This window comes from Sebastes fasciatus, chromosome 15, assembly GCF_043250625.1.
Source record: "Sebastes fasciatus isolate fSebFas1 chromosome 15, fSebFas1.pri, whole genome shotgun sequence".
NCBI classification, from domain to species: Eukaryota; Metazoa; Chordata; class Actinopteri; order Perciformes; family Sebastidae; genus Sebastes; species Sebastes fasciatus.
The window spans coordinates 2,795,326-2,810,061 of NC_133809.1; the positions used below are offsets into that span (position 1 = coordinate 2,795,326).

The 14,736-nt window shown below is 44.9% G+C and overlaps 1 protein-coding gene across 1 annotated transcript in view; it reads left to right on the forward strand.

Annotated features, from left to right (window-relative positions):
• syne2b (spectrin repeat containing, nuclear envelope 2b) overlaps nt 1-14,736 on the forward strand; it is a 151,644-nt gene that overhangs the window by 13,812 nt on the left and 123,096 nt on the right. Inside the window, exons 8-22 of the mRNA XM_074661006.1 lie at nt 316-416; nt 3,900-4,013; nt 4,362-4,499; nt 4,601-4,765; nt 5,043-5,155; nt 5,552-5,720; nt 6,686-6,782; nt 6,908-7,095; nt 7,292-7,456; nt 8,778-8,918; nt 9,368-9,469; nt 9,630-9,812; nt 9,945-10,103; nt 10,675-14,319; nt 14,586-14,720. Coding sequence (XP_074517107.1) covers nt 316-416; nt 3,900-4,013; nt 4,362-4,499; nt 4,601-4,765; nt 5,043-5,155; nt 5,552-5,720; nt 6,686-6,782; nt 6,908-7,095; nt 7,292-7,456; nt 8,778-8,918; nt 9,368-9,469; nt 9,630-9,812; nt 9,945-10,103; nt 10,675-14,319; nt 14,586-14,720 — 5,615 coding nt within the window. The remainder of the gene's footprint in view (nt 1-315; nt 417-3,899; nt 4,014-4,361; nt 4,500-4,600; nt 4,766-5,042; nt 5,156-5,551; nt 5,721-6,685; nt 6,783-6,907; nt 7,096-7,291; nt 7,457-8,777; nt 8,919-9,367; nt 9,470-9,629; nt 9,813-9,944; nt 10,104-10,674; nt 14,320-14,585; nt 14,721-14,736) is intronic.

Here is a 14,736-nt window from a genome sequence, read left to right on the forward strand (position 1 = left end):
TGTGAGTGTAGCTGAGTATTGTGGCAGAGCCGTGCCCAGCGAGCCTGAGGGCAAAGTGGGATGACGATCTGACAGTCTGCTGACTCGCCTTGCTGTTTGTATTCTTCAGTCTTATATAAAACCCTCACTTGTTCCACTCTGCCTGTTAGTTTGTTAGCAGACTTTTATCAGCCGGATGTTTTATAGACAGAGACGCTACACAGACTCCAGCGTTACACTCCACCTGCTGCAGCAGCAGCTTGCTCATGCGTCAATCTAAACTGTTGAGACAGTAGTGTGAGAGACTGATCATGGAGGATTGTGGTGTGGATGCAGATGTGGACGTTCGAGACCCCGATGAGAAGTCCATCATGACCTATGTGGCTCAGTTCCTGCAGTACTCCAAAGACCTGCCAGTGCCAGAGGAAGAAATGCAGGTCTGTATCACTGCACTGTTTTCTACACAAACATCACAGGGCAACATTTGACACTGCAGCAATGTTTGCAGACATGTTTTACTTTGACAACCAGCTCAGGTAGATGATTTAAACTTCTGCAGTGCACCGTCAACAATCAGGGTGCAGCTGAGCTCTTTCTAATCCAGTTCTGCTCGCTCACTCAGCATTGATTTGATGATTTGCAGAACAAAAGAAGTCTGGACATCACAAAATCCGGCAAAATTAGTCTGAAAAGTTTTTAGATGCCTGCGTAACAACAGTATTATGCCACCTAGATATAAAAAAAGTATATTTCAAAACAGATTCTGTTCACGTTTAACCTCAATATTGACCTGCAAATCTCTAAATTAATGCTTAGTGGGTTATTTTTCTTCAATCTGCTTCAATCTTTATGTTTGCAAAAGTCTGACTGATGATTTTGTGCTGTCGCCAAAATCAATATTTGAGAATAAAGATGGATATGTATGCAGCGTGCGTACACGTTCACACACACGTTTAGCAGGAATCCTTTAAATCTGGTCATTAAAGACTATAAAGATATAAACCAGAGGTAGAGTATTTTACAGTACAACAATAGATGTACTGTGCTCAGCTCCTGTCACAACTCGTGTGCATCAAGCAGTCTTGTAAACATTGGAGTCTTTGCAGTGATAGCGCTGCTCGTTACCTCGAATGCACTCTGTCTGTCATTTCATTTCTGCAAATTAGCCAGAATGTATGCACATACCGATATATGTGTGAGAAATTGATATCAGCCTCCAATAATAAATCAGTCAGATGAATGTTTTTGGAAGTTGCATTGAAATAAATCTCAGCTTGCAAAGTATTTTAGCTGAATCCAAGTTGTATTACTTTTGGTTATCATGACTAATGTTAAGAAACTGTCTCTCTCTCTGCGTTGCCCTTCAATTCTCTTTGCCACTTCCCACAATAACTTTTTGTTTTCTGTTCTCTTTTCCCTTTTCCTTGTTTACCGTTTCCTCTCTTCCTCTCTTTTTCCTTCCCTCTTTTTCCTCCTAGACACAATACCTGACTCCTAAAAGTCCTTCTCCTGTCAACCTGCCTATTCACTACACTCCTGCTATTTCTGCTTCACCTCTGCGACAGGTAGCCCTCACAGTCACGATCCACCTCTGTTTCATTTCTCACACAGTACCTTACACCTTAGACTAAATCATAATTAATATCTGCGTAAATCTAAGAGATCTGAAATGAAGGAATAAGCAAAAATGAATAATAAAACCATCCGTGGATACTAGAGTGATACATAAAAACCTGCCTGAATCGACTACTTCTCCGTCAGTGCCACACCCCCCTGTCACTGCTGATGTTTTTCTGTGTTCATGCGGTACGTTTGGAAACCCTACGGCTTGCTGGTTTGCAACTGCCGGCATCATTACTGTCATGTCACACGACGTAAATCAGCCGCACCAAACCCTTGTAGCTACCGCAAATAACTTTAGATTTCATTTGCAAACGATTATGTCTCGTAAAGACACGCCAGGAAAGATATTTTTTTTTACTGGGACGGCACAGCAGCTACTCAAATTAAAAAGTCAAGTCACTAAGAGCCAAGATTACCATCATATCATGTGGTGGTTAAATGCAGGATAGATCATGCAGAATCAAACTAGTTTGCCCTGTTCTCTGGGAAAGAGTCCAAAGCCACAGCGAGGGGTGTGTTTCTCAGCCTCCCATGAGATGAATAAAGCAATCACAGTGCAGATATTCCTTCCCTCCGCTGCGATCCTGCTGGTGTCGTCTGCTGCACAACCCATGACAGATGAGTCACAGTGGACTAAATCACCTGTCGGCTCTGGTTTCTGACAAGATATCGGCATGTTTTGATGTGGCTCGTGTGGACTTTTGAGTTTTTAAATCTACCTTGTATGTTGTTACGTCACCCCCCAAGAGATGTTTATGTTAGAATTAGGGAATAATCCTGCCACGATTGTGCAAGGGCTCAGGAATTTGTTCTGCAAAATGAGTCCAGATTTGAGAAATGCATCTAAAAAGAGTGTCTCTTGCTCTGCATATAATGCACAAAATATATATATATATTATAAACATACCATAGACATTGCATCAAAGAATATCTTATCAATATGGCCTCAAACACCCCCTTTGACAGCAGAACAGGAGGTGGCAGTTGTACATGTTTCCATGTTCTTATAAAGAGTAAAACAACAACCACCTTGTTGCCAAATCAAACCTGTGTATGGGCTTGGTACTCTGCTGTGCACAGGCTTGCTTGAAGCGCAACACACATTTTGGCACACCAGCTGCCATTATGTTCTGTGTAAAGAATCTCATGACTGGTGTTGGTGCCTTGTGGGAAAGCTTTTTTTGCTTTGCTCTTTTGGTTTACTGCTGAATAAATAGAAACGTGTTTACAACATGTTTTAGCGCTATACAGAGTAGAACAGCTCTTCCTCTGCAGATACTGTTTTGTTGCTACCTGTTCTGGTTTCACTGGTTACTGTTCCTTCCACTGGTCTGGGATAAAACATAAACAAACAAAGCTGCAGGTATTTCACACAGATTTGTGTGTGGAGCCATGTTTGGGTATTGTTAAAGGCAGGGTTGACGATGTTCTCCAGTCTTCACTATTTGTAATATTGGTTGAAATGGTCTTTACACCGCGACAGCGATCCATTACTGATGAGCTCTGAAAATAGACCGGAAAAGAGCCGTCATCTGTAGCTGCTGTAATCCTGTAAAAACGTCTACCAATCACTGCCTCGTGGTCCGCTTGGAAAGAACCAATCAGACGCCTCCCTGCCTCCCTGCTCGTACTCTACCCTTGGCGTGCACCAGCCTGAACTCAAAGCGCGTCGCCGCCGCACGTTTCCTGGAGAATGGAAGAGAAAACTCAGCCCTGCAGTAGCACTGCCGCGGTTACTTGTCATGAGGTAGCGTTGTTGAGTTGAGGTCCTCTCTCCGCTCTGTGTCTGTGAAGTAGTTACGATGCGGCGGTGCTCGTGCATGAAAATACTTCATGCCTTTGCGTTGTTTTTATTTGTGCAATTGGACAATGTTTAGCTTCTGTCTTCCTTCCGTATTTTGACCTCAGCGTGAAGATAAAATAGCCAAGCAGCCCGAATCATTACTGTACAAGACGCCTCCTTTTCGTCCTGTCTCTAACTGTTTATTATTCATAACGTGTGGTTGATTTCTGTCAGTCACCAGAATTTGATTTCCCCACATGGGTCCTGATGATGCAGGATGACAATCAAGGAGTTACCTGTCAGTCCGTGTAACTTCATGTTCACTTCATGTAACTTCATGTCAGTGTGAACAGGAACCAGAGCAGAACTAAAATGCAACAATCAGTATAATCTTTTTTTCTCTTGAACCAAACTACAGGTGTGAAATCACCCTAAATCAAACTAAATATCACTGATCATGACTAACAATGTGGCTAACTTAGTCAATAACTGTTGTTTTTGTCCACGTTGCCAGGCGACGCCTGATCGGAAGGCACAGGAAGTGACGTGCTGGCTGGTTCACGCCTACGAAGAGCTGCTGGAGGGATGGGACTCCACAGAGGGAGAGAGCTACTCAGAGAGATACCACGTACGTTTACAGCTTCACTGCTTATTGTCTTATTAACTGTGGTGCATTCATATTGTATTATTACAACATGCCAATGATACAATCGCAGAGACAATTCGCAGTCTTTGTTGCACACCATTGCAAATTATATTTTTCATAAATGCTGTTGGTTTAATTTGCAGCAGCCTGATCAGGTTTTGTACCATAATGCCATATTTACCCGTCCCGTTTTCCAATCTAATCTCAACAATATCCTGCTGAGTATTATGTGCCATCAGTGTCCTGCAAAGAAAAGTGGATCCTTCAAATTTGTCAATGTTAACTGTACAGAAGTGGCACTAAAGATGACCAACCTCTTCCATCCCTCAGGTATTTCAGACCTTTCTGGTGTCCTTTAATGAGCAGCGGCGTCCCATCATGCCGTTGTTGACGGCGATGAGACGAACCCCGAAACCGAGCGAGGAGCAACGAGCACTCAGAGAGGCGTGGGACAACCTCACCGAAAAGGTCAGTTCCACTCTGATCTCTTGCCCAAATCAAACCTAAAAAAAACCCCAAAACAATTGAGACGTTGGTATGTATGTACCTCTCTCTCTCTCTTCGTGTAGCTACGTGAATACAAAGTGGAGCTGGACATGAGTCTCCCGTCCCCGTTGGACACGGTGGCTCGCTGGTTGCTGAAAACGGAGAAGGCTCTGGCCGAGGAGGACGGCGATCCACAGGACCACGGCCGAGCCGCTAACGACGCCAGGGAGAAACAGGAGCTCCTCAAAGTGAATATTTACTGCATCCGTCCCCCTAGACTTTACGACTACAGGAAGTGAAATAAACAATGATACTGACTTAGTGAACTCAGGTTCCTCAGGCGGGGTTTTCCCCATTTGAGACATAAATAACCTCTGCAGAGTAGCCCCCTTTACTCTGAGTGTTCATTATTCACACAAACTCTCCTCTGTAAAGCATTAACTTATAGACTTTGATGAGCAGCAATGATTCTGTATTTATATTTATACATAAATATTCATGTGAATGTGCTCGATGTCCCTGTAGGTCTGCATGGAGGAGATGCCGCAGCAGCTGAAGACCTTCCAGTCCTTCCAGAACCAAGATGAGTACGGAAACATGATGGTTCCCGCTGACAAGATAGATGAACTAAAGAGGAGGTGAGGTCTCTTTATCAGCTGGACTCTGTGTGTTCATGTGTGAAATCATATGTACTGTACAGACAGTGCTTGGATTGATTACTTTCCTTAAAGGTACTCTATGTAACTCCGGCTCCGGCGTCGGACCTCAGTTAGAACGGTATCAAATGTTGTTACAGGGAGACAGTGTTGATTTGATACTGATACCGGAGAAGCAAACTGAACTTTAAGATTGTGGATCACGCCGGTGTATTTTAGGAATGTTGGCAATGAATCATGGAAATGTGAGATTTCCAAGGCCAGTGACATTTACAACATTATACAATCGATTAGGTTTCAAGTTGTACAACAGAAAGTTTGTTCTCATTTTGATGACTTTCACACAACCTTATTTGTGAATGTCTTCTTCTTCACCAGGTTCACCAGCGTGAGAGTGACTGCTAAATACCATGGGATCAAGCTGGAGTACCGGGAGCAGCGTCACACCGTTTTGGATGTGTTGGGGCAGATCAGGACCAAGCTCCGGGTCTGGAAGAGGCCTTACATCTCCCCAGAGGCTGTCAGGGTGTTGCTGACAGAATGGCATGTGAGTAGGTTTGGCATGTTCGGGAAATGATTTCATTTATTGGGATTGGATTGAAGGAAGTGGTACAATGGTGCTCAACACATTATATGTATTTTATTTTGGGTGATGCGTTACAACAGCGTATTAGGGACATTGTAGGCAAAAAAAAAAAAAATACAGAGCCGGAAAAGGGGGATAATATTCAGAGAAAAAACTCAGAATTCCTGAGATTAAATTCTTATATTTATGAGAAAAAACGTTAATATTTTCTGAGATTAAAGTGGTAGATTTACAAGAAAAAAATCAAAATATACAAGAAAAAAACGTGAATATTTTCTAAGATTATGAAGTTGAGAGTAAATCTCTGAAATTGTGCGAAACCGTGGTAACGCCATCCGGCATCTGAATTTTGTTGCTCCTAAAGTAGTGCTAACAATGGCCTCTGAGCGAGGTGAAGGTCCTGAAAGATACATATACACGTTTTCTTTAATGTTCTTTTATGTACATAAATAAATACTAATATAATTGTTATATTTTGCACTTTTTACCACGGTGTTTAACTGTGGCATCTCTGGTGTGATGAGGTGGATCCAACCTTGCAAAGTGAAGCGATGTGGTTCCTTGACCCGAGAAAAACAACTCTTTTTCCGAATTTTTTTCTCGTAAATTCAGAGTTTTGTCTCTGAATATTCCCCCCCCTCCTCTGGCTCTGTAATATCTATCTCAGTATAATAATAATAATATTGTCTTAGACGGTATCCTAATGCTAAGGTAATACTAAACATGAAACGGCTAACCTTAGCAATGCTAAATGCTGAACATCTGACAATAATCAGCTGAGAGAGACTGACCGTAAAGAGGAGAAACCCTTTTGATTTTGGTACCAGCATGATCGTTCCTCTGGTGCCAAAGATGTTGTTTCTGCTGTGTAATGAGCATGGCTGTTATGGACCTTTATTTTGTAACATTTTTGTATATGTTCACAGGATGTGGTAAACACACAGGAGCTCCCATCTCTGCTGGAAGCAGCTCTTCATAAACTGAAGCAGGTTTCTGAGAAATATTCAAGCAAATCTGCCCTCTGTAAGTCTGCCCTGTTTCATGACTGTGTGTTATTTGAAGACTTTGAAACCTTTCCCTGGTGATCTCAGGCCAGTTCATGGATTAATTTTTTAGTTTTTGACAGCTGTTTTCTTTGTGCTCCTCAGCTGCAGATTACCACCACGTCAGTCAGCAGGTGAAGCAGCTGGAGGAGGACACTGCTGTGGTTCTGGAAGAGGTGACCACGGCCAAGAGCACCATGGGACGGGTGCTGTCTGCCTGGGACACCTACAGCGACTGCCTCAGCTCCCTGCAGGCTTGGCTGGCACAGGGCTCTGTAACACACAGACCTGAGGTATACAATATAATGTAATAGGATATATTGTTCAGTTAGTAGCAGGAGAGCCACGCATCATAAATTAGCTAATTACTCTTGCCTTCTTCACTGGGCTTATTCTTCCAGAGGAGTTTTGCATGCACGTCTTTTTAAACATACTTAAATACTCCTCCTCTCTGTTGATTAAGATTGCTATATTCATGGTTTTGTTAAGGTGCCGTCTGAGTCCATGGGTGAGTGGGGCTCCCGACAGGCCCACCTGAACGAGATGGGCAACTTCCTGATCGAGTCAACCGACCCTCAGACCAGCAGGAGCCTGGCGGAGGAGCTGCGCAGAGTCAACATGCACTGGGCCGAGTTCTTCAAGAGGAACGCACTTGTAAGTTACAGAACAAGAACAACCTGGTTGGTGAGAAACATTAAATGTCATGCTGTTTGATTATTGCCGTTTTTTGTTTTTTTTATCACATCTCCAGCATGATTGAAACATGCATTTGCTTTTCAAGTTTGTTGTCAGTTAATTTGATAAATTAATGCACCATACCACCCTCTTATATATTTCATTTTCTGCCGTGCTATTTCTTTATCAGGGCGAGTGTCTTTGTTGTTATATGACGGCTTACTTTCTTCTCTGTTTCTTTGCTGTTAAGTGACAGCAGGGATTTTGGTGACTTAATGCCTCAGCCCTTTGGAATTGAAGCTATGTTTGTCCCATTGTTGTCATTATTCCCACACTGTGATATTAAGGAGTGACTTCCAGTTTGAAAGTTTGTACTCCACCTTTACTTATTGTGTGGAGGTAATTATAAATGCGAGGCTTTCATAGTCTGTGATCACGGTGCATTATCATACGGCTTCTTTGATTTCTTAATTTGCATATTGGACAGGTGTTATAAATACATCAGTGACTATTTCATCTTGTCCACTGTGATGTTAAAGTACAGGAAGCACGTGTCCATTAAAGGAATAATTCACCCACAAAATGACCATTTGTTTATCAATTCCTCACCCCGTGTTACCTTGAATTCTTGAAGAAAACTTTATTTTTCTCTCACGCTTGCACGGTGAACGAAGAATCAAAAAACGGAGAAAAGTCTTGATGAATTGAAATGAATGGGGGCTGCCTTTAATAACAGCAAAACTATATCAAAACATCCGTTTTCCTCACAAACAGTCTCACGCTTGTGCAGGCGAGTCCGAAGTGTTTTAAATAGTCAGGTTTTAGCGAAGATGCATGTGTTTGTGAAGTAGTGAGCATTCGACTGGATAAATGAGACTTGGATTATTCTGCACGAGTTGCGTGAGAGTTCGTACACAGATGTTAGGATATAGTTTTGTTCTTGTTAAACACGGTCCCCATTTACTTAAATTCATCAAGACTTGTAGCTGTTTTTTTTATTCTTCATTCACCGTGGAGGCATGAGAGAAAAACAATGTTTTCTTCAAGAATTTAAGGTAACACGTGTTGAGTAATTGATAAACAAATGATAATTTTGTGGGTGAAATGTTCTTTTAAAATGCTATATAAAAAAGTATATATACATTACTATAAATAAACTAGTGTGTTATGGTTCTATCTAACTGTCCAAACACTTTTCTGATTGGCGTATCTGCTACAAGCTTCTGTTGTTTGTCCGATTATCGTATTTGTCTTTTATATCTACCTGATATTTAACAGCGGTACTTTTGCTCTTTTCCAGGACAGCACGGCTGAGCCCGGTGCTGACGTCCAGGCCAGACCACAGAACATCCGAGCTCTGATCGGAGAGGCCACTCTCATTCTCAAGGAGCCTCTGGAGGTCATGGCAGGTCCCCTACGCACCTACAGAAAAAGATTACAGGTAGGACTAATGGCTGGATAAATTACACCTCGACAGGGTGGAGTAGAGTCATAGCTGTTCTTAACTATTAACTGTCTGACTGTCACTGAGCTCTGAGCAGATAAATATCACACGGACTATTTCAGAGCATTTTGAAAAAGCAAAATAAGTCTAGTGTTTACCACACAGCTATGTACCTCTGAAATGTATTATACAACTTAGAATATTGATTCAAAGTGATTTTATTACAACATTAAGTTAGTAACAACCTCCTGCTAAACAGATAGTGCAGCAGAACTGTTTCCATTAATCAGAAATACTAATTAAGATCTAAGAAATCAACAAAATCAGATGTGAAACAGCAGTCTGGTCAGAATTAGAAATAACAGATCTCAGGATGCAGTGTTTATTTCACTTTAGCAGACCAGATATGTCTCTCTAGGATTGATTGTTTACTTTCTTTCCTTCAGTTCGTAATGAGGAAAATAAAAGAGGTGGATCTTGAGGCTCTGGCTCCCTCCCCAGAATGCCCAGCGGATCAGTTACAGATGCTGAAGCTCACTATACCTGAAGTATGAATTATTTGTTTTCCTTTTAACACTTCCTTCATGCAGCTGTGTTCATAAGCATTCACGTCTTTATGGGTTGGTTCCCTGTTTATCCCTCAATAGCCACTGGCAGCTACCATCTGTGAATGAACATCATTACCATCCGTTGCCTTAATGTCAACAGGTGATGCAGACGTTGTGTGATGCAGAACAGGTGTGTACAGAGCTGCAGCACAGTGTGTCGGGTCTGGACAGTCGCCTGGCTGAACTCCTGTACTGGGAGACTGAGGCCCGGGAGCTCTACCAGCTGCTGAGGGCTGCGGAGCGACAGCAACAACAACAGCGGGGCCAGGACCCTCGAGCCAGGGTAAGATGATCCACAGAACAGATAGAAAGGTTGTTCTGCTGTGACTACATCCAGATGTGTTTATTCTGAAACTATCAAAGCTCCAATACCTACGTGGAATTGAGGAAACGCTAACACCATTTATTCCACCAGGCCCTGATTTCCCGCGGTCTGCAGCTGGAGGGTCAGGTGGTCACAGAGGAGCAGGACCTGCAGGTGTTGGTGATGACGAGTCAGACGAACTCTCCCATCCAGTACCTCCACGCCTCCGCCATGCAGGACCGAGTGCGAGCCGCTGTTGCACAGTCACAGGTCGGTTTTCTTTTTGTAATAGTGTTGATTTAAAACCCGTACTTTATTCATTCATGGAGCTCTGCAAGTCACTGCATGTTCCACAGCACTGCCCTGTACATATTTCAGAATAAAAGCCTCATTTTAACAAATGAAGTAATTCTGTCTACAGAAAAAACACTTTAGTGCTTTTATTTTAAAATGAAAGCAGGATGTGTTGATTTAAAAAGACACGCGTCTCACGCGGGCAGTGTGGCTGCTCTAACCTGTTAACACGGAAGCCAAAATAAAAAACAACAGGTAACGCAGCCGCCTCATGCTCCTGACGTTCCCAGTGTGGCCGAGGCTTTACTCTGTGACTCTTTGATTTTTGTAGTTTTTGAAGGTGTTTTTCCAGGTAAATTCCCTCTATAGATTTGAGCTTGAGGGGGTGGTTTGTGTCCTACATATGTTATGGCCATTTTTCTTTTTGTAAATTGACTGAGCAAGCCATTGATCGTTACTTCAGACAGTAAGAAATGAGCCAGATAATATTAATATGATTTATGAATTACAAAGTCAGGTTTTCTAATGTGTGTGATTTCAATTGCAGGAAGCTGTAGGTATGCTGAGCAGCCTGGGAGCCAGAAGAGACAGAAGCAGGAGCCCTCCAGAAGGGTCTCCTCCATTTAAAGTCTTTAAACAGGCTAAAGACTCAGTCACATGGCCGACTCAGCAGTCCGAGACAAAGTTAGTTCAGGGTCATGGAACCTTTGTGCCAAAGATAGTGGTGCAGGAGTACAGAGAAGAAAAGGTGACTTCTCCTCCAATGCCATATACCTACGCACAAGCTGTGAAGCAGACCGGGACAAAGTCGCCACCGGAAGGGACCGCTGTAAAAATACAGCAGCAGACTCGGGAACAAGGATTGATACAGCAGCAACAGCTACTGCAGCAGGAACAAGTTAACAGACGGACGGAAATGGAGCTACAACAGCAAGAAGTGCACCAGCAGGGGGCGATGCAAACACAACCACAACAACGGCAAGAACAACAGGTGGAGATGCATCAACATCAAGTTCAGCAGCAGGTGGTAACAGAATCACCAGAGCCCCAAGAGCAGACTTCACATCACCAACCACCTGTAAAGAAACCGATTCTTAGCTCCCAGGAGCTTCAGAGCAGAAAGACCCAGGCCATGAAGAACCGGCCCTGGCTTCAGAAGCCGGCCAAGGGAGAGCATAACACTCCAGAACGGGATTCCACGCAGGAACCTGTTCAGACTGGACAGACTCAGCTACAATCAGACAGAGAAACAGTGGTAACGGTTCAGGTTGTTTCACAGCATACAGCGACTGCCAGGTCACAGACTGAGGAACATGCAAAGGTTAGTAAGCAGCCACAACAACCGCAAAAAGAGGAGCAGCAAAAACAAAAGCAGCAACCTCAAAATCTAGAGCAGTTGCAGCAACAACAACCACAGCAGCTGGCAAAACAGCAAAAGCAACAGCAACAGTTGCTGCAGCAGCAACAGGAAAAACAACCACAGCCTACTGTAAGAAAGGCTCAACCAGATTCAGACGCTAAGACTAAATCCCAGACTGTAACTGTGGCTACGCCTCACCCACAAACGAAGGCCCAAAATCAGTCACAACCCCAAACTATGGTTCAGTCTAAATCTCAGACAGTGGTCCAAGTGCAGTCCACAAGTGTGTCCCACACTACCGCAGACGGTCAGCAACCAATGAAGACCATGTCCAAAACCAGAGTGAGCCAAGGTCAGTCACAGACACAAGTTCTTCCACAGCCTCATGGCCCCATGAAGACACATTCATTGACCCAGACCCAGGTTCAGAATCAGTCCCAAACATATGTCCAAGCTGGACCTCAGCCATCTATGCAGCCACAGGGTCCAGTCCATGGCCCAGCTGTAGTTCAAGTGCAGACATGGGCGCAGGTCAGACCTTCTTCCCCTATGCAGGCTCCACTGCAGGGCCAAATTCAGCCTCCTGTGCCATCCCACATTCAGCTTCGTAGTCATTCACAGTCATGGTCCCCTGTCAGGTCACCCTCCCCTAGGCCACCAACACAAATCCATCCTCAGTCCATGGCCCAGCCTCCAATCCATCCTCAGTCCATGGCCCAGCCTCCAATCCATCCTCAGCTGACGGCACAGTCTCAAATCCATCCTCAGTCGATGTCACAGGCTCAAATCCATCCTCAGTCCATGATCCGGTCTCAAATCCATCCTCAATCAATGCCCCAGCCTCAAATCCATCCTCAGTCAATGTCACAGGCTCAAATCCATCCTCAGTCCATGGTCCAGGTTCAAACCCGTCCTCAAACTCATCCTCAATCCATGGCCCAGGCTCAAACCCATCCTCAGTCCATGGTCCAGGCTCAAACCCATCCTCAGTCAATGGTCCAGGCTCAAACCCATCCTCAAACCCATCCTCAATCCATGGCCCAGGCTCAAACCCATCCTCAGTCCATGGTCCAGCCTCAAACCCATCCTCAGTCCATGGCCCATCCGCAAGCCCATGCCCAGTCCATGGTCCAGCCTCAAATCCATCCTCAGTCCATGGCCCATCCGCAAGCCCATGCCCAGCCCATGGTCCAGGCCCAAACCCATCCTCAGTCCATGGCCCATCCTCAAACCCATGCCCAGTCCATGGTCCAGGTCCAGCACCCAGGCCATATTTCCCAGAGCCAAATCCGTGCTTGGACTCAAGTTAGAGTTTCATCCCCAGTGTCTGTCCATCTTCCACAGGCTACAGCACAACCTCCACTTTACCCCCAAGGTTACTCCCCGGGTCAGTCCCCAACCCAGCAGTGGACACAAGACCCACAAAACCAAGCCATTGGCCAGCACAGGCATCCAAGTCCACAACCATACCCTCAGCAAATAGTTCAAGCTCCACAGTCTCAGGCTTATCCAACAGTTCAGTGGCCCCAAGCTGGGCCTCAGCAGGGACCTCCAGTCAGGCCACCCGGGTATTCTCTCACGGGGCCATCGTATCAAATGCAAACACAAACCCAACCCTGGGCTCAAACACAACCTCAAATGAGACCCCAGAGCCCCATGCAACAACAATCTCAGATGAGTGCTTATAATTTGTTTCATATCCAGACGCAACAAGGCCAAGTTCAGCAACAGACTTGGGTTCAGACACCGCCTCAGCTTCAGCCACAGCCTTATCCCCAGCCTCAATCTCAGCATTATTCGCAGGTTCAGCATCAGCAACAAACTCAGCCTCAGATGCAAGCTCAAATACCTCCCCGATCGCAACCACCACACCAAGCCCATCAGCAGCTTCCATTGCAGCCTCAGCTCCAACCCCAGCTGCAGGCCAAGTCCCAAACAAACATCCAGACACAGTCATCGGTACAAGTAAAGTCTCAGACCCAAACTCAGCAGCCTCAGCTCAATCTTCAGTTCCAACAGCCACCTCCACAGCCAAAGGTTCAGTCACCAACTCAACCAAAAGATAAATCACCTCCACAACCCAAACCTCTGGCTCAATTAGCACCACAACGAGACATTCAATCACCAAGTCAACCTAAGGTTCAGTCACCAACCCAACCCAAGGCTGAATCACTGCCACAGACCATACCGGAGCCCCAGTTGCCACTTCAACCCATGGCTCAGTCACCAATCAAGGCTGAATCACCACCACAACCCAAACCACAGGCCCAAATAACACCACTACCCGAAGCTCAATCAGCAACTCAACCCAAAGTTCAGTCACCAACCCAACCCAAGGCCCAATCGCCACCACAGACCCAAACAGCACCACTACCAAAAGCTCAGTCACCAACTCAGCCCAAGGCCCAGTCACTGCCACAGACCAAACCGCAGGCACAATTTCAGGCTCAGTCACCACCGCTACCCAAGGCCCAAACTGCAGCACAATCTATGGCTCAATCACCCCCACAGGCCAGACCTCAGACCCAACCACCTCCACAGTCAAAACCTCAGTCTCCTCCGCAACCCAAACCTCAACAGCCACAAACTATTCTCCTCTCCCAGGTCAATGTGCTGCCTCAGTCCCTGGCGGAGTCACCAGACCTGTGCATTAAACCTCCGGCCCTGGCCCAGGCGCCTCCCAAGGCCTACACGGAGGCTTACGCCAAGGCCCAGGCTCTGGCCAGAAATGGCTTTGAGGAGGCCAAGCACTGTCTGCAGGAGCACATCCTGGAAACCATCAACGTCTTTAAAAACAAATGTACAACGGCCGAGCAAGCATCAGCAAAAGAGGTAAATTTAATCTCTACTGTGTTGTAATATTATAATCAATGAGTAACCTTAATTAGTAAGTTTTAATCTGCAATGTTTTCATGCAATTAGAGGTCAGTTTTAGTACTTTATATTGCCAATTAATGTAACAGTTAAATACATATTTATCTCTTACCTGTAGCGCTATTTATCTAGATTGTTTTGGGTTTGGCACTTGTCAAAAAAATACATTTGAAAAACGAGGAGCCAGTCAGTCTGCAATTATATGAATGCCTTTTTCCCTTCAGGAGACTCTGAAGACCCTGGACCCAGAGCTACTAGAAGAGTTCTTGAGAGCGACAAAGGGCATGGAGGCCTTTTGTACCCCGTCACAGCTCAGAGACATGGAGTTCTTCACCCAGTCTGTCAGGACGCAGTGGGAGGTAGGACACACTCACT